General features: G+C 39.7%; 2 protein-coding genes across 3 annotated transcripts in view; one reads left to right on the plus strand and one right to left on the minus strand.

The window, feature by feature from the left end:
• Positions 1-2888: 2888 nt before the first annotated feature.
• id1 (inhibitor of DNA binding 1, HLH protein) lies at positions 2889-3968 on the plus strand. The gene is made up of 2 exons (XM_052568838.1): positions 2889-3360; positions 3474-3968. Exons 1-2 carry the CDS (start codon positions 3010-3012, stop codon positions 3507-3509), a joined length of 387 nt encoding a protein of 128 aa, XP_052424798.1. The 5' UTR covers positions 2889-3009; the 3' UTR covers positions 3510-3968.
• Positions 3969-6366: 2398 nt separating this feature from the next.
• The window catches only part of ncoa3 (nuclear receptor coactivator 3), a 39116-nt gene continuing 25105 nt past the window's right edge, over positions 6367-20377 (minus strand). For both annotated transcript variants that reach the window (XM_052568811.1, XM_052568812.1), the window contains exons 4-23: positions 19950-20050; positions 19656-19830; positions 19361-19546; positions 19145-19231; positions 16211-16354; positions 15824-15971; positions 15241-15719; positions 13897-14891; positions 13148-13274; positions 12800-12958; positions 12482-12700; positions 12271-12385; positions 11997-12168; positions 11504-11857; positions 10566-10667; positions 10415-10480; positions 10055-10229; positions 9744-9924; positions 9120-9300; positions 6367-8278 (exon numbers count right to left, since the gene is read on the minus strand). In XM_052568811.1, coding sequence (XP_052424771.1) covers positions 8267-8278; positions 9120-9300; positions 9744-9924; positions 10055-10229; positions 10415-10480; positions 10566-10667; positions 11504-11857; positions 11997-12168; positions 12271-12385; positions 12482-12700; positions 12800-12958; positions 13148-13274; positions 13897-14891; positions 15241-15719; positions 15824-15971; positions 16211-16354; positions 19145-19231; positions 19361-19546; positions 19656-19830; positions 19950-20050 — 4178 coding nt within the window. In that variant the 3' untranslated portion in view covers positions 6367-8266. The remainder of the gene's footprint in view (positions 8279-9119; positions 9301-9743; positions 9925-10054; positions 10230-10414; positions 10481-10565; positions 10668-11503; positions 11858-11996; positions 12169-12270; positions 12386-12481; positions 12701-12799; positions 12959-13147; positions 13275-13896; positions 14892-15240; positions 15720-15823; positions 15972-16210; positions 16355-19144; positions 19232-19360; positions 19547-19655; positions 19831-19949; positions 20051-20377) is intronic.

The following is a 20377-nucleotide window of genomic DNA, read 5'->3' on the forward strand; positions in this document are numbered from 1 at the left end:
AAGAAGAGCATTCGCACTCATCCCACACCAGATTTTTCTGCTATATGACATATTGTGAGAAATAATTAGCCATAAAACAGTTCAGGGTGGAAGTGGGACAAAAGCAACATGTCTGGGTTCACCATTTAAAAACAGGCTTTCTATTACACATTTCAGACAAAGAGTCATTTACACAAATAATGTGTATAGCCTATTTTTACAGAATGTACATGTATTTATATATATATATATATATATATATATATAAATGTGTGCTAAAAACCATAGGAACAATAGATGCAGATAAAACAGATGCATATAAAAAAAGAGAAATTGCTGTCCAGTGGTCATCACATGAGGTCATCAAACAATAAAGCATATATATTTGTAACTTTTTCTTCGAACTTCCTTTCTCCGCTTCTAAGAATATGTTTTGTATTTTACCAAGAGTTCATAAGGGTGTGCGAGTATGTCAGGGGGATGTTACACTCTTTGCCTCTCTTTGCATTGATGTGCAGTAAACAGGCTTTGGAGAGCCCAGCTGTGAGGGCTTATTGTTGGAGTCGGTAGGAAGTGCTGATAGCTTGCGCAGCTGAACAAAAGCGGGATGAGCGAGTGGAGGGGCGCTCCAGACTCGTCGGCTCCAGCCGAGGTTCTCTCTCACAGTCCCGATACTGCACACCCATTGTTCAGCTCCTCCTCCGCCTCCCCTCAACCCCGCTCAGCTGTGACCGAGCCAGAAACGCTCCAGTCCCTCTTAACTCTTGCAGGATGTACAGCTAGCATGTGCTCGAGCCATCGGTAAAAAATAAAATAAAAAATAAATACGTGCGCACGTTTATGCACGTGCATTTAGGCACTATTTTGACAAAAATATTATAAAGGCATTTTGTTTTTACACACTGCAGCTTTATTAGGATTTTTAATTATGAAGGTGTTCTCTGTTTTCTTGTCATAATAAAATGGCTTATTGCATGTATTTTTTTATTTTATTGCTTATTTTCCAGAAATTAAAATAATATAAAAATGCATATCTTCCTAAGAAATAAATATTTGAAAGTTAATGTTAAAGGGTCATGATTACATGCGGTCAACAATTAATTAACTTTCTTAAAATTGCGATTAAGTAAAATGGTCCATGGAATGCAAAAAGAAAAAAGGCTCAATAGGCTATTTTTCACTTTGTCTCTTACTTTTGTGTCTTAACAAGAGTCTTTCGGCACAACAATGGCAGTTTGCAGGTGCGCGGAGCGGTAATCGCATCAGAGGTTTGAAGTGATAAATGAGCGCTGACCAGTTTGTTCTCAGGATTCAGCCGCGCGCAGGTGAATGGGGGAGAGTGGAGGGATGCGAGCCTGTTGTTTGTTGTTGCTATAGAGACCGCCCGCTCGGCGCCAGGCTGACAGGCGTCAAGGCTCGAATGAATGGGTGACGTCACAGCGCTGGCGCCCGGCAGTCTGCTCGGGTTTGTTTGGACAATCTGGGGGAAGAATCAGAGCACAGCGATGCAAAGTTATGCGAGTGTGAGTGCGCGCTCAAGGCGACGCGCACATATGAAGGAATTTGGAAGTTTTCGCGAGGAAACGCATTCAAAGAAAGACAATGAGAGACGAACTTTTGTGCATGTGAAATAAACAGAAAGCGATACATTTGAATATAAATGGGATTGTGGCAAGACTCGATTGCACAATAAACCTCAGCACTATACAAGTGATGCACTTACTGTTGGTTAATGGACTATGAATATTTTATATGCATACACAATAGTTTAAAGCTGGTAAAAAATAATAATAATGATAGCCTACTTATCATTAACAGTAGCCCAGCATGTAAACTTATAATAAGGCAACAGTTAATACAATAGGCTAAATGTATTGTGTATTGAAAGATGAAATCTCATACAATTCAATACTTTTGCACCACGATTTTAGCAGATTTTGTACAAACCACAAAACAACTATTTGATATTAAGCAACGATTTATTAATGTAGGCTATAACTTTTTGGTTTAAAATGCATTGTAAAAAAAATTACTGAAAGTTTAACAGTATGAAAATCTTGCAAAGCAATATATCATAAATAGTTTGTTTGGCATAGCCTACACCTTTATACTCTTCTTTAAAAAAAACAGTGAAGCAGAAAGTTTTTTAAAAATAAAAAAGCTTAATGTCAGTGAAGTTTTAGAATATTATTAATATTGAACAAATATTTGTTAGTGAACTGACATAACTAAAATGCATGAAGCCATTTTGTTGTCATGTGACAATAAAATAACACCAGAGATGATCCTTTAGTCACTCATAATGTCAAGGTCATTCAGTTAACAGAAGAAAATATATGTTTCGTTCAGGTTGTTATTTTCTAACAGATCCACATTATATTATTGTTGTTATTATTAGCTATTGAAATGTTATTGTTTTTATTATTATCATAACTTATAAATATGTTATGTTGGGGCCGTATATTCACGCACGTGTTCAAGGAGCACAATTCGCCCAGTAATAACAGAAATGCCTGTGACACGCAGTAAATGGATGGACACAAAGATGCTGATGAAACATTTTACAGTGTGCTTTGTTTCTTGAAGCAGCCCACATACGAAGAAAGCTTGTTTCATTTGAAAGTAATAACTGTTGTCTGTTGATCCTCGACCACCCCCACCCTCCGCGTGATCTGTCTGCTTCACCTGTGGACTGCACAGACAGCTGGATACCCACAGATCATTCGCAGAAGACACATTTGTTTCCATTTGTAACACCATCCCCCAACATTATTGTAACTGCGATAACAGAGCCGGGTTGTCATTGGCTGAGCGAGCGACTCCGGTGAAACCCTATTGGCCAAAGCCTGCAAACACGAGCGTTTGGTGACGCCCACAAGCACCGACATCCTATAAATACCGAACAGCTCGGCTCTAGCAAGCATGTGGTGAACTGTCATCGCGAATCCCGACGCCTAAAGAACCTGAAGGAGTACGAGCGAATCGCCCCAGCTAATCTCAGTGATTAAACCGTCAACCTTTACAGCCAAAATGAAAGTTGTGGGACCTACCTGCGCGCTGAAGAGCGGCAAAGTTGGAGGGGAAGATGTTGTCCGCTGCCTCTCCGACCAGAGCCTGGCCATCTCCAAATGCAAGATCCCGCTGCTTGACGAGCAGATGACCATGTTTCTCCAGGACATGAACAGCTGCTACAGCAAACTGAAGGAACTGGTGCCCACGCTACCGACCAACAAGAAAGCCAGCAAGGTGGAGATCCTGCAGCACGTTATTGATTACATCTGGGACTTGCAGGTGGAGTTGGATAGCAAGAAGAACCAGAGCTCCGCTCCCAGAACTCCCCTGACGACCCTGAACGCGGAACTGGCCAGCATCTCTGTCGAGGTAAATATTAAAATACATAGCGTGTGATATCTTGCGCTCAAATAAATTACATTCATAAACAGCGTACGTGTATGAATGACTTAACTCATGATGTTTCCTCTTTTGTCTTGCAGAACGGCTGTTCAGATGACCGAATCATGTGCCGTTAAAGTTGACCTGGTTTCACGTCAACTGAACGAGAAGCATCGCAAAGAACGAACAAGGTGCGCGGAGGAGACGATGGAGCAGAACCGCCGTGATGCCTTGAACTGTTGTTGTTGGGAGACTCTCCTTCTCCTATTGTAGAAGAAAACAACTTTCAGTGGAGAGTCACAAAACTGTCACGAGCAGTGAAGTGTGATGTTCCCTGAGATCTTCCCAAACATATCGATGTGTGTTAGCTGTGGAATCCATGGCGATTATTCACTTATAATTCATACATTTCCATTTCGATCAAAGTTTCTCCATTGTTTTGATAACTTTTTAGAAAAATGTCTATTTTGTTGTAAAGTGTTCTCAGATTACTGAGCGAAATAATGTATTGTATATTACAATGACATACTATGTGAATGCCTTATTGTGTTTTTTACAATGTATATTGTGTTTTTAATTAAAACAAGTAAATGAGAGATTTCGGATTTGTTTTATCACTTGTGTGAGGGTGAATGAATGGAAGTTGGGCTGAACTGAGAAAATGCTGCTTAGCTACTTCGTAATTACAAAGTTTAGCTGTCAGTTTTACTGACATCCAAAATGAGTTAGTCTCACAAGGTTAAAGGTCATCATTTAGCCCAGTTAACACATTAAACGATTAGCTTTAACGTTATCATGTTACAACATGACAATTTCAGTCATTACAGTCCAACTTTTGTCAATAGCAACTTGAATTGAAAGTATAACTTCAGATTGTAACTAAGTGCAAAATTTAACTTTCGCTTCTAGTGTGTTTTTTTTTTTATAATAGCTTTTTAAAAAATGTAATTGCAGAATGTTTGGAAAATAAAGCATTCTGTTCGCCTATAGTCACGTTTCATCTTCAGATATATCTAATAAATAATTACAATGAGTGACTATAAACAAACAGCAAAATAATTGTAAAAGTCTAGTGTAGCCTACATTAAAATATCTATAGGGGTAAATACATGTCTCGTTAAATTAATAATTAAAATAAATATTTTAATTGGTAAACGTTTGTTTCATGAGGTTATTTTTAGCTAGTGAGGTTCGCAAACTCTTTCTAAACTCAGCTTATTTTTACGCATCCCAGTATTTAAAATGCGGGTAGCGGAAGGGTTAAGTGTTTTCCGAGAAAAAGGCAGTTCGTTATAAGATTTATTCCGTCTCCCTGGTGCAATGTTTTTCTCATTTCCCTGCGGTGTGATGCGCGCAGCTGCAGGCCTCGCGATGTGCGGCTCGGCCAGTGTGTGTGATTGTGTTTGTGTGAGCGCTTTGTGCCAAGGGCAGGGGAGGGCGCAGACTGAGCGGCGCCGCCGCACACCTGGGGAAGTTCAGGTTAAATCGCTCCACATTCCTCGGCACACAGCTGATTGAAACATTAACAAACAGTAATCCGCAAGCCCGGGCTGCAGATGGGCCGGGAACACGGCCAAGGAACTCACTCCCTCTGTATAGTTTCCCACATAGCCCACTACAACGAAAGCTTCTTTTAATATGAATTTAGCGCATTTAAACATAGCGCCACGCAGCCAATTTTTCCACTAGAGCATCAAATAAAACAAAAGCAGGCGCTTTGAAAACAGCGTACAAAGGGAACACGCTGTTTTTTGGGCTTGTGTGAAATACTTCAAATTAATTTATGTAGCCATAAAGTGTTTTCCCTCCTAAATTAAGGCAATTTTATGTCAATTAAGAAGCGTTTAGCTAGTCTAAGCATGTTTGTATACTGAAACTTCACTCAGACAGACTTGACAGAAAAGTGATTGATAATCTGTAGGTCCATCAATTTTTTGTAAATTATTATGCTCGTTGTTGTATTTGGATGCTACTCACGCTTTATTAATAATGAGGTAGATGAAGACAATCCTCTTTTCAAGGATAAAGCTCGTTTTGTAGCTCTGAAGACGGACATTTTAGCCTCTTGCGCCGCTCTGTGGCAACACGACGAGCTTTATTTTCACGTCATGCCAAACACGTACACAGAGTGGTATTATTATTATTATTATTAGGATATCATCACTAACAATATTTTCTGTACCTTAACCTACACAGAAACCTTTTTAGGTATTTAGGTTTTAATTAAATTCTTAATTGGTCACGTTAGGCCACTTGAACAGATTGGGAGATAGGCTAAATGATTTTAAGTTGCCTTACATATTGGGGACAGACTCAGTTAAACTGAAATTTTGAAGCAGAAAACCAGAAATAAACAGTACAAACAGTCTTTGTTTTCGGAATTATTATGCAAGCATTACATTACATTAACTCATTTCATTTAGATCCCAAGACAAAATTTCTCATTTTCTTTTAGTTTAACTTAACTAAAAAAATAAATAAATAAATAAAAAAAAGACAATAAAAAAAATTAAAACAACAAAATTATTTAAATAACAACTAAAAAAATTGAGAACAAAAACGATTTGATATGGTTAAAAACTATAATAGCATCTCTACATTTCTGTACACACACGTTTACCGAGTTATGTACACTTTAGTTTTTATATACAGCTAGTAATAAATACTAAAACAAAAACTTCTTCCATTTTACAATGAGAGAGAAACCCCCCTCATTTTTTAGTTTTAATAGTGTTAAATTATTAAATCAAAATCATTTTATAGTGTTACTGTGGCTCAGTGGTAGAGCATTGTGTTAGCAACGTAAAAGGTTGTGGGATCGATTCCCAGGGAACATGTTAAAAAAAGTTAGCCTGATTGCACTGTAAGTTGCTTTGGATAAAAGTGTCTGCTAAAGGCATACATTTAATAAATTGATCTCACTGAACACACACACACACACACACACACACACACACACACACACACACACACAGAGACTATATGGAATACATGTCCCGTTTAAATAGAACTTTTATTTACAACGATATCAACATCAAGCAAAATAATTAAGTGTATTGTAATTTACATCCTGTAAAATTTGAGCTTATCTTCCATGTTCACACCCCTCAGTCAACCTGTTCTGAAATCACCAAATTAACCTCAATTTCCTGGAATTATGATTCCAAAATATACTCGTCACAATCAACAGTAACCTATAGCGAAACGAACACAGATGATAGTGTTGCTTTCCTGAAAAGACTGAAGAGAATGATGTATTATTCGTTTCCCCACTGTATTTCATTCCCACATCTGGGAATCAGCACTATTTGAAGTCACTGATGGTAAAGACTGGACAAATGAAGCGGCCGAGGATCACTTCACTACACTACAGAGACACATGGATGAGCACCTTTGTCAGAATGGATTCCTTATTACTCGTACTTTTAAAAAGCACATCCAAGAGGCTCTCAAAAGTGGTTTAGGAAAGGTTGTTGAACGAGGTGTGAAGTAACAAGTTATGAGTCTTGGCAGTTCTGTAGATAAATCATAATCATCAAAATCTTACAAAACTTAAACTGAAGAGCGAATAAACCGCATGATAGAGAAACCCTCCAAAAGCACAGACAATACTGCTAAAATATTAACTGGCCTCAAAATAAAAAACAGGTATACTTTGTTTTTGTATGTATACAGTATATAGTACAAAATCATAATATGTAGTAATATGTTCATATGATATGTACCTTTTACCCCGCGCATTTGCACGAAAACATATAAATGGATAAATTTCTGTAATCAAACTTGAGAAAACAGGAAAAAATATCTTTGGATTGTGCATGTTTCTTAAAGGTAGATTTCTGAAGAACCAACAGTATGATACAGTGAGAAAGTGAGTCATTTTTCTTATTAAGAGCTAGCTTAAAAAGCAACAACAAACAAAATCTTTGCGCATCATTGGACAACTTGCACCAATTTTTTTTTTTTTTTTTCGGTCAGGAGAACAAATAGAAATGAAAATAAAATGATGAAACCATCACTGCACAACATTTCCGTGATGTTAGAAAAAGTGCCATCCAAAAATAATGGAGGTCACTGTTGGAAGAAAAAAAAAAAAAGGAAAGAAAAAGAGCTGTGCTGGAAAAGATACAAATCTAATATTTTCTCCCTTTGACAAAAGTTATAACAGATGTAAAACCCAGAGCAGTATTGACCTAAAATATAGATAAGATGGACCTAACCGGGCCCAAACTCTGTGCAAAAAAAGTATGTAGTAAAAGCATGTATGATACATATGTAGCATACAGTATTTACAATTCCAATCTTATTCACACACACAAAAAAGAAAAAAAAAATCCTGTCTAATACTGCAGTACCATATGCTTTTTGTTGACACACCACTTTGAGCCGGTCGCTTTGAGAGGAGGATTATTGCTTTGATATTCGTAAGTGATGAAGTTCTGGTGTTTACAATTCCCACGGTTTTCTTTAAAACGAGGCTTATCCGAAACAAATTCAAAATAGACAATATGCACATAATCGTTCTATAAGGCTAGGAAAGCAAGAAATATATTGCAACTATCCTTTTCCGTGCTAGCCTTAAAATAAAGTGCTCCCCCACACTGTCAAGTTGTACCACAACCATTCCTACTCTGATCCCCCTGGTGGTTATGTTGTGTACTGCAGTAAAGCCACATGGAACAGGAGAGAGAGCCTTCTGCACTCGCTACTGGGCATATTCAGAAAGAAGCCCACATGTCCATGTCTTTCTCTCTCTCAGTCAAGTTTTCACTGGAGATTTCCAGTGATTTATCCCCTACGAGGGGGATTTTATAGCTTTCTGTTGACCTTTCCTCACTGGACTAATGTGTGAGTCCGAGTTCGAATCCAGCTTTGACAGAGATGGCTCATCTCCTCAGCAGTACTTCTGTAAAACACATATAATACATGCGCAGATAAGTAAAAGTAACATATTGCATCTTTTCATGCAGTTAGAGAAGAGTTCACCCACAAAAGATTCCTCACACTTAGACGATGTTTCTTCATCAAAATCGATAAGCAAAATTTAGCATTACATGACTTGCTCACCAATGGATCCTCTGCAGTGAATGGGTGCCGTCAGAATCAGAGTTCAATAAAAACATAACAACAATCCACAAGTAATCCACAGTACTCCAGTCCATCAGTTAAGGTCTTGTAAAGTGAAAAAGCGGTGTGTTTGTAAGAAACAAATACAAAACTGCATTTTATCTTTAAACGGTCACTTCTGGCCAGAATAGCAGTCTGTATAATAACGGTTCCTCCAATAAAAAAAAAGTAAAAAATCCAAACCAAAATCAACCCACATATTTGTTTAGAACAGTTTTGGACTGTTTTTGCTTTTAAACAGTGTTTAGTCTGTGCACATTTCTCTCTTAATTCAGATTCAAGTTTTATTTCTTTTTTTTTTTTTTACTGGAGAAAGCAATATTATGGCTATTGGACACTCTTTCGATTTGTTACAAACATGCATTGTTTCCCTTCACAAGATGCTCACTGATGGACTGGAGTCATTTGGATTAGCTGTAGATTATTGTAATGTTATTATCAGCTGTTCGAACTCTCATTCTGATGGCACCCATTCACTGCAGAAGATCCGTTGGTGAGCAAGTCATGTAATGCTAAATTTCAGTAATTACTGTTAATGAAGAAACAAGCTCATCTACATCTTGGATTTCAGGAAACTGAATTACTTTAAGCAAATGTAACTAAATCAATGCAGTCTGTACCTGATCGGGTCCCATTGGCATGCGCCCCATACCCATGGCGTTCATGCCCATCTGGCCCTGCATTGGGGGCATCTGTCCTGCACCGTTGCCATTTACACCTCCCTGCATGGAACCGTTCATCATCATTCCCCCATACTGTCCCGGCGCCCCCTGCTGGGGATATTGCTGCTGCGAGTATGAACTAAGAAACAGATAAAACAGAAGAATAATCAAATTAAATACACCCAATATAAAGATGAGCTACGGTACTACGGATTGTGAGGTTCATTTTACTTGACAGGTTTATTTTACTTACTACTTGGCACAGTGCTCCACACAAGTCTAATTGTAGTATTATTTCTATACTTTTAAAGCATTGGTATATACTATTAATATTATTTATATTTTGAATTACCTTTAATGTTTATATCTTTATTATCTTTCAGATGTAGATTTAGCTTTAATATATTTTTATTTCAGATATGGTTAACAATAAACAATAATTTTACAGTAATTTCCATAATATTTGCAAGACTAACTGTAATTGTAATTTCATGATATTTGTAACTGTAAATATTTTTCAAGACCCGAAGGCAAAAAAATCACTCACATTTTCAGGGTGCTATAGAAGGTTTTATGACTTACTTATTCATGGGCATAGGCCCCTGTCCCCAGCCTTTCATCTCTGCAGACTGGTACATGGGATTGCTCTGAGGGTGCTGTTGCATCATGGGATTCTGAGGGCCACCCATACGGCCAGACATCATATTATTAGGGGGGCTGCTGCCTGTTCCCACAAATGAAGGATCCCCCTGCTGGCCCATACCTGGAATCACAACCCAGAGACATTTATAAAAAGAAAACAACAAGAAATGCATAGCATGTTAATCAGCAATCAATATACCCAAGCAAACTGATATTCTATTCCAATGATTTTATCCACCAATTCTCCTTACCATAGCTGCCTCCATAGTTAAATGGCTGCTGGCCGGGCTGGGTCATTGGCGGGCCACCCATAGGGTTGTCCATTACTGTGGGAGCTGTGACATTAGGAGGGGGACTGAAGCCTCCGGCTGCAACCTGCTGCTGTTGCTGCTGCTGCATCATCATCATCATCCTCTGTCTTCTCATCTATAGAAAGGAAGAAAATAATGGTTAAACATTTTACATAAGACACTGGTTATGATCAGTCTTATATAAAATCGTATATTTCAGTAACACTACATACATTGTCAATGGGGGTCAAGTATCATATATGCAATTCCACATCACTGACAGACACACAAATGCATATCTTGAAAATGACATATTTATACCTCTGTTTGAAGATTCATCATTTCTCTGCTGCGCTGGGCCATCATCTGTGCATTCAGAAAACCAGGCTGAAAGATAAAGGAGGGATGATATTAGAAAGAGAAAATGAACACGTATAAGGCTTCAGATATCATTAAAAGATAAAAAAGGTACCTGGCCGCCCATGCCTGGCTGCATGGTAGGTCTCATTCCAGGGTTTCCTGCAGGGTTGTTATCTGGCCTCATCCCCATGCCCTGCCTGCTCTGGTTCAAAAACTGTAGCAAAGGAACATTTAAATGTTATGAGATATGCTAAATTCTAAAGTTGTCCTTAATCCAAATAATGAAGTGATTCTGGAAGTATATTGAGTCAATTGTCTTAAAAAAAAAAAAAAGCAATGTTCTTAATAAAAGCACCACATTTTCTGCAATTCCTAAATGTGTTTGAAATTGTATTTGAATTTATACCTCTGAAACTGCGGAGCCAAATTTGTGAAGTGAAGTACTACAAGCAAACATTACCAATTTGGTATTTAAACTTAAAAATATTATTTTTGAACTAAACTTTGGAAGGAAAATTTTTATTATTAAATTTTGTGAAATGTTTCAAATATTCACTGCTTAAAAATAGGAAACCATTCAACTGCATTCCTCAAAAATGCAAACTTTCAACACAATATCTTTTATTATTTTCTTTAAAGATAATGTTGTCATTAAAATCTACCATTATACGGTTAAGGTAAAAAAGAACACTCACATTAAAAACAATTAAATTTAAGTAATTTTTTTAAATACACATAAGAAAAAAAAATATATATAAAAAAGGCAACAAGACCTGTCTTATCAATACTGCTTTATAATTTTAGATTATAATGCTTAGAATGTTCACTATTTTTATCATTTTCACTATTAACTGTTATTAATTAATAATCAAAGCCCTACATTACTCAAAATAATATAGCCAAAGAATTTCTGGGACACTATAATTTCTAAAAATAGTAATAGCAAAATCAGGTTTTTCGATTACACTTCTACACTGACCACTCATATTTGTGTCTTTTTTTTTTTTAATAGAAATTATAAATTGAGTGTTATTGGATGCAGGTGCTTACCTGCTGTCCCTGCAGTCTCTGCTGGAGCTGGTATCTGGTTGGATTCCCCATCCGAGGCCTTGTCATATTAGCACGAGGATGCATAGCGCCCATACCACCCATTCCGGGGAAGCCACCCTGCTGATTCATCGGACTCATCATGGGGTTAAACCCTGGTCCAGACTGCCCTGGCATGGGACCAGGTCCAGGACCAGGGTTGGGACCACGGCCATATCCACCCTGCATTCCCATGGAAGGGGGGCCTGGGTAGCCTTGCCCATACATGCCCTTGGGGTCCATACCCACAGAGGAGTCAGGTCCCGGACAAGGACCAGAGAAGGGGTCCGTCGGAGGGGGCTGGTCTGAACTATGACCCTGAAGAGAGAAAAGACCAAGACGCTGGTTTTCAGTGAAAGTGCCTGGCAGCAGATCTAGCATATTTCACACCACAGCACTGAGGGTTGTCATTTATAAACGGAACGCATCTCTTCCATGAAGCGGACTGGCTGGGTACCTGGTTGATGAGATCTGGTATGCCAAGGGCACGGTCGATCTCCTCCAGAGCGATGACGTCGGTGTTGTTGAGTAGAGAGTCCAGCTGGTCCAGAAGAGCGCGCTCATCACTCTGACCCTCAGTGGTGGACGGAGGGACCAGAAGGTCATCCAGAGAGTTATTAAAAGGCAGCCTGATGTATAAAAAGCAGAAAAAAGGATGTTATTGACATTTATAAAAAAACATCCTTAAACAAGATTAATTTATTTAACTATTAACTTTTCGTTTATGTTACCTGTTTGCATTCTGTGCTCCCTCCATTCCCATCCCACTGTCAGGCCACGAAGGCGACTGTGGTGGAGGTGCCTGCCCACTGAATGAATTCATACCCATTCCTACATCATAAGGCCCTGCAAAATCAACATCATGCAGTTTGAAAGATTTCATCGGATGTTTTATCCGTCGTAACAGGCCCACACTGCTGGTGTTGAGTTAACAGAACTTACCCATATCCATCAACTGCTGCTGCAGCATAGATCTGGTAGCAGGAACACTGTTTGATCGGTTAACCATGGGTCCTCCCATCATGCTCTTGGGATTGTGGTCGATGCCTGTGCGACCCATGCCAGGGTGTCCAACAGGGCTGCCAGAACCGGACATTCCCCAGTCTCCTGCACCTGCCATTGGGGGCCGATTGGGCATTCCCATTGGCCTGTTTGGACCTCCTGGGAAAAGCATGTCGGGAATGTTAAAATTCAGCTAAAAAATGAATGCATGTAGAGTTGTAGCTACATAAATTAAAGCTGATTACATGAGACACTCACCCATGCCTATCAGGGTGTCAGTATGCTCCTGTTTGACAAGAGAGGAAGGGGCGCTCCTCCTACCAGTCATGCCCGGACCACTCAGGGGTTTACCATCGACAGACACAGCCCTCTGGAAGGGCACACGTTGACCAGAGCCCATACCAACACCCTCCCGGTCTGAGATACACAGCAATTCATACACATTGCATTATGAATAAAAACAAAGGGCAGGATTTGTTTTTCATCCTCATGGTCATCAGCAGTTACCTGCATAATATATGCTCAATATATTTTCTATTGATCTTTACATTCAATTTTAAACATCCCTTTCCTGACTTTTGAGGCCCTTAAGGTGTTGTTACTCACCATGTGCGGTGCTGTTAGGTCCATTTCCCTGCTTATTGCCCCCCTCCGTTCCTCCAGTTCCAGAATCAGCAAACATTCCAGAACCAGAATTCCTCAGACCTCCGAGAATACTCTCCAAATTATCCAGCTGGAAAAATAAAACAAAAGGATTGATGTTAGAATGATAAATGAGTAATTGCACATTTGCATGAGAGCTCCGCATGTCAACAGAACAAGTTAATAACTGACAGTATTTTTTCAAAATGTGGAAAGATAGTCTGAAGTTGTTTATAAAACTACAGCTGAGATTTTTAAGCAATGACTTAACATAATAAATTATAAGATCATGTTGAAAAGTATTTTTAATGCATTATGTATTTATTGGATCAAAAACAGATATATTTACAATTTAAATAAAATATTATTACAATTTGAAACGAATTGAGGTTTCTATTTTAATATATTCCAAAATATAATGTATTCCTTGAATGGAACTTACTTTGGATTCTGTCTTTTAGATTTTTGATGAAAGTTTATTTGAAAATAGAAAACTTTTATAACATTCTAAGTCTTTACTCTGACTTGTTCAGTTTAATGCATCCTTGCTGAATGAAAGCATTAATTTCTTTAAAAAAGTAAGTGTTATATATTACATTTATTAATTTATTTAAAATGAATTCCAAAATATAAGACTGATGTGATCTTGAGAAGTATAGAAATATGAACCCAACATGAGAAGTAGTTGAGCAGTATGAATCAACCATAAATACCTCATCGGGAGGTTCGATCTTGACTTTGCCCTCCTGGCTGTTAGAATTTGAGGTTGTGACCCCTGACCCCTGCCCTCCAGTGACCCCTCTCCCTTCCAGCTCCTCCAGCTTTGGCTTGACCTCTGCTGCATTGGGCTCTTTGGAGTCGTCCTTATTGAGGAGGTAGTGAAGGAGGGCTTGTGGTTTTTTTCCTTCTTTCGGGCTGTGCTGTTCCTGCTTGAGATCTAGATTCCTCCCGTCAGCGCCTGGGACCTCTGAACCAAGAGAGGCCTTCCCAGTGGCCTCGGCTGTGATGCGAGCCACCTCGTCGGGTGTGTTTCCATTTTGAAGAAGTTTGTGGAGTATCTTGTGTTTCTCCTGTAAGGTGTGAGAGCCGTGTTGTCCACCGGGACAAGCCGTGGATGACACTCCTCCTGAGCCTTGCTGATTTACGTTATTCCCCGATGAGGAGGACACTCCTGTTGATGAAGGACTCATCATGCCACTTCCTGCCTCCTTTGAGTCAGGGCCCATTGGAGTGGAGGCACGACCTGGGACAGGTCCACCAGACCCAATCCCAATCTCTTCAGTTGGGGATGTGAGCAACTGAAGTAACTTCTTGTGACCCTTGCCATCAGGGACTCTTCGGTTGGCTTCGGCCGCGGTGGAACCGTCCTTGCTGGACTGACTGTCTGGTTTATCTGTGGCCTCCGATGAAGAAGCCTGTTGCTGCTCTAAACCTGTGCTGTGAGCACCTGATGGGCTCTTGGAATCCCCAACGGTGGGTTTGCTGATGCCGGTATGGCTTTGCTGACTGGACTGGGTCGAGTTGATGCTGGGAGAGCTGTCAGATTTGTGGGCAGGTGAGTTGAGAGCTGAAGGTAGAGAAGAGCCAACGCCTTCACTGATGGCCTGGAGAGCATTCAAAGAACTATTGGAGAAAGTGTTTCCAACTGATGGACCAGAAGATCCACCACTGCCGCCCATTCCCACAGGACCCATGGGAGAATGCATGCCTATTAAAACAAGAAAATATAGCCAAATCTTGAGCTTGTTTTCAAATTAAGCACTAATGGAGACAGCACAACTATTATATTTTTCGGAATTCATCGAAAATATCTTAATTTGTGTTCTGAAAATGAATGAAGATCTAATGGGTTTGGATCAACATGAATGTGAGTAATTAATGACAGAATTAAAATTTTGGGTCAACAGTCCCTTTAATAAGCAAATGCACAAGGTGCCTAGGATGTTTAGAACTTTGGAAGGGATATTTTTAAATTCTGTGGAACTGAATGGAGCTGTCTATGGAATTCTGTTAGATTCCTATCTTACTTCCATCTAATGCAAAAACAGGACACTTACCTCCAGGTGAGAAAGGACTTGCACCCATTTTAGGACTCCCTCGTATCCGTGGTGAGCCCATGAGATTCTGCTGAGCAGGGTTCATACCAGGGCTTCCTTGGGAGGGACTTGTCATGCCCATTCCATAGCCACCACCGTGAAACTGACCCTGCTGGTGTTGATTCATACCGGGATGGCCCATCTGATTCATGGAGTTCATTTGATTCATAGTGCTCATCTGATTCATGCAATTCATCTGATTCATATTCATTTGATTCATTGAATTCATCTGGTTCATTTGATTCATCTGATGCATCGGGTTCATTTGATTCATCCTGTTGCCTGGGCCGTACATAGCTCCTCCTCTGGGTCCCATGTGACCTTGCTCATTCATGCCATAGCCTCTGGTATTGCCCATGCCCATCTGGGCATTCGGATTGGCATTGCCCATAACTGAACGCATTACACCACCCTGATTAGGTCGGTATCCATTTTGCTCCCTGTGTGAAAGTGATTGAAATATAAGTAAAGGTGAGGATATTGCAGGGGCATTTTCATGTAAAATCAGAGTAGTGTATAACTGTTGACTTGGAGAGGAACAAACCTCTGCAGAAGATGAGTAGAGAGGAAAGTGACCGGGTCATTGGTGACAGGGTTTCGGCAGAGCTCACTGCGCGTTTGTGCTGTTACTGGAGTGCCATCTGACAACGAGAACCGATAGAGTGGAGTCTCTGCTCTACCATGAACATATGCTGAAAAGAAGATGAATACAAACAACATTAATAAAACATGTATACAATCTGTCAAACTCATTTCACACCGCATGCAAAAGCAGCCTGTTTTCATTTCTGCCATATTAAGAAGTTACAAAATTCACATTTCTATTTTATAAAGTAAATGAAGTAATTAACTTATTTTACACAATTAACTAAAGTAAAGACTAAAGCTGAGAAAAATCGGAAAAGATCCATGCAGGTGTAGTAGCACATACCTTCATGATAGTGTCTCTTGTAGGACCAGGGCTGACCCTCACTGCGGTGCAGGAACATCTGCATACACCTGCGCACTAAATCCTCCCAGCCAGGACGCATGGTGGTGTTCAACAGGCTCTGCTGCTCGATCTCGATCAGTTTACCTGGGGTCAAACATACACGCTCAGATGTAGTACTACAGCTGACTCCAAATAGAATTCTACGTTACCTATGTATGTATGTATGTGTGTGTGTGTGTGTGTGTGTGTGTGTGTATATATATATATTAGGGGTGTAACGGTTCACAAAATTCACGGTTCGGTTCGATACGATACACTGATGTCACGGTTCGGTTCGGTTCGGTTCGATACGTTTTAGATACAGCAAAATGTAAAAACATCTCAACTTTTCAGAATGCCGCAAGCGCACCGCGGGTCATGTGACAAGAACTAACCAATCAGCTTCATCCTTTCCCGTAACAACGTTGAGAGCTCAGCCAAGATGAAGGATCAGCTGATCATAGTTGTATATGGATTGCAATTTTGAAATAAATTTAGTAGCAGAGCTACTGCAAGCGATTTTTAGAGCTGCAAATCCATTTATCCTTCGCTGAAATTTCCGCGTCTCATGGAGAGAGCACGTCATTGTTGCTTAGCAAAGACAGACGCCTCATGAGCGCTTCTGCCCGAGCGCTTTGGAAAGGAGGAGAAAGACGTGCTTAGCGTTTTCCACGCGTTTTTAGGCACGATATGTGAACGGCCCCTAAGGCGCTCGCTCACTCAGCACGCGCTGAAGGCTCGTTGCAAAATGTCGAATGCCTTTAACAGACCAGAAATATAAGATCCTAAAATAACCAACAGGTCTGGTGTTTGGGTTGGATTCCCTGTAAGCTATAGTTTCTAAATGCTGCAGGGATAGTTTGCTGCGTGCATGTTTCTCCTTTTTTTCGTCTTTTCCCAGATAGTACTGACGCATATATCCCCGCTGGTGTTTTTTTTTTTTTTATTCCCGCTGCAGATGCGACATACCGTTGTTTTTTTATCCACCACTCTCTTGCCATCACCATTATAGCTTAAAGGGAATCCAAAGTGCACCCAAACACCAGACCTGTTGGTTATTGGGGGATCTTCTCATTTCTAGTCTGTTAAACGCATTGGCTATTTTGCAACGAGCCTTCAGCGCGTACTGAGTGAGCGAGCGCCTGCTGAGTAGCCTAACATAAACATATAAGATGGTGTTTTTTTCTTCTTCGGGAGTGTCAGGGGCGTTGCCTGTTACGTTGTTTGGGTTATTGGGCTACCTTGTTGAACGCATATCATTATATTTCTCTCTCTCTCTCTCTCTCTTTTTTTTTTTTTTTTTCAAATATAATTAATTACTCCAACGAACCGTTCGGTATACATAATGCGTACCGCGTACCGAACCGAAAGCGTCGTACCGAACGGTTCAATACGAATACGCGTATCGTTACACCCCTAATATATATATAAACAATTATATGAATGTAAATATATACATGTAATACATATTTCCACAACATATCCTGTTTGTGTGTGTATTTATAAATACATACAAATATACACAGTACACACATATATATTTTGTAAACAAAAACGTTTATTTTGTATAGTATGATTCATTTAATGTAATGTGGTTATGCATTTGTTGAAGTAATATAAAATGTTGTAGTTAATATTTAGAATTAAGGGGGGGGGGTGAAATGCTATTTCATGCATACTGAGTTTTTTACACTGTTAAAGAGTTGGATTCCCATGCTAAACATGGACAAAGTTTCAAAAATTAAGTTGTATGTTTGAAGGAGTATTTCTGTTCCAAAAATACTCCTTCCGGTTTGCCACAAGTTTCGGAAAGTTTTTTTCGAGTATGGGTCTGTGTGACGTTAGATGGAGCGGAATTTCCTTATATGGGTCCTAAGGGCTCGTCTGCCGGAAGAGCGCGCGCTCCCGTAGAGCAGAGACATTCACTGATCAGAGCGAGAGCGAAATGTCACAAAAGAAGTGTGTTTTTGGTTGCCAGGGCAAGACAACCCTGCACAGATTACCAAAGAAAAAACAGCATTAAGGGACCAGTGGATGGAGTTTATTTTTACAGAGCATCAACGGAGTTGTGCAAGTGTTTTTGTTTGTTCCCTGCATTTCGAAGATGCTTGTTTTACAAACAAGGCCCAGTTTGACGCCGGATTTGCATATCGTTTATTTCTTAAGGATAATGCAGTCCCAACGAAAAAGGGTCACGATCGTGTGTTGGAACCGCAGGCGGTGAGTAAAACTGCTTCAAATATCTCTGTGTTGTTAACTTAGCTATCGGCGCGTAAGCACATCAAGTAAACAACATGCAATGTTGTCATCAAACTGCACTTTCCACATGTACAGCTTAAAAAAAAAAAAAAAGACAAATATATACAGTTTGAATACATACCACATAGAGACGTCGTTGCTGATGCTGCTCTTGTTAAATTTCAGCCTCTGGATCTGATTCTGGATCATAAATTTACGCTGAATCTGACTGTTAGCCATGGTTTGTTTTGGATGATGTTTTGTCCTCAAGGTAATGTCACAGCTTCCAAACGCTCTCAACGCAAAAGCCTACTGGCGCTCGTGATTCTTTAGCTCCGCCCACACGTCACGCCTCCAGTCGGTCGTGTTTTTCCGGGAAAAATCGGTACAGACTATCTTTCTCTTATAAATATAATAAAACTAAAGACTTTTTGGAGTTATGAAGGATGCAGTACTACTCTATAGGTACTCAAGATTAACAGGATATTGAGTGAAAACGAGCATTTCACCACCCCTTTAAAGTAATTTTAATAAATATTGCTCAATTACTGTCATGACAAATTTAAGACTTATTTTCAGATAGATAAATCAAAGAAAATCAGCAGTTTCATTGATGAGATTAACACAGAGTTAAAATTGCACTGTAATCAATTTTACCTGTCAGTTCGTGTCTAGTACTGAATCGTTCTGTCCTCTCCACTGCCGTCACTCTCCGTGCTACACAAATCATACAAGACTGCAGATCTGAAAGAAGAAAAACACCCTTAATACTTAGACGACACTTTAATTCACAAATGGCACAATAAAACAAAGTATATCGACTTCAATCTTTATAGAAGTACTGAAATCATCAATTCTAAATTTACTACAGACCTTCCCCTTCCTCCATCATTGCTTTAGGCTGTGTGAGAGCGAAACATTGCATGGTCTCGTAGCGAGGTCCACCGGTGCCATCTTCACCTCCAGGACCTCCATGGCCAAACTTCACCAGCATTCGACAGTTGAACGTGTGACTCTTCTGACGGGAGGCATCACCGCCCCATGACACACTGTTGGGACCTTTAAATACATACAAAATGCATGATGCTTAGTCATATCTATGTGTTCATGTTTTAGTGACCAGATAAAGAGCAACATTCACTTAAAATATATACATTGACAGATATACCATTGTTTTTGGGCAGGTTTTTATGCAGTTCATCTCGGTCTTCCTCATGCAGTATGTTGTAGATGCTGGTGTTAATCAGTTCCTCCTGTTTATACTGCAAGTACTGAGTCACATTATCTGACACAAACACGATGCTGCCTTCACGACTCACCACAAACAAAAACCCATCCAGAGCCTGACAGAGAGAGTGACATTCAGAATTATTATTATAAAACACTTTAAATCATAATGCTAGTATGAGATGTGAGCAAATGTGCTTCTGTTGACCTTTGACCTCTAGGTCCCTGTTCTTACCTGCAGCAACAGAGGACCCAGATGGTCCTTGTCGATGACCCCTTGACCAGTAGAGGACACATCCGCCTTCTGGACATCATCATTACCACATGAGCTTTTACCTGTGAAGCGTGTGAATACATCTCAGAAACATTTCAGAAAAATATTCATCTGTAAAGAGTTTTTTTGTTGTTGTTGTTGTTATTTTTTTGTGCAATAAAATTTTTGAAAGGTAGTGTTAGTGCATATTGGTCTCACCATATTATAGCAAGGGAACAGCAGAAAAACGGTCTGCTTATTTTGATACGTAGATTTGTAGGTTTCATTCCCGTAAGACACTATTAGCCAATGGAATGTCAAATAAGGAAGAATGAACAACAATGCCTAATCATCGTTTCACCGTATGACCTCCGGATTATAGTCCAAATGAAAAAAGGCATGCATCGGCC

Source organism: Carassius gibelio, chromosome B11, assembly GCF_023724105.1.
Source record: "Carassius gibelio isolate Cgi1373 ecotype wild population from Czech Republic chromosome B11, carGib1.2-hapl.c, whole genome shotgun sequence".
Taxonomy (NCBI): Eukaryota; Metazoa; Chordata; class Actinopteri; order Cypriniformes; family Cyprinidae; genus Carassius; species Carassius gibelio.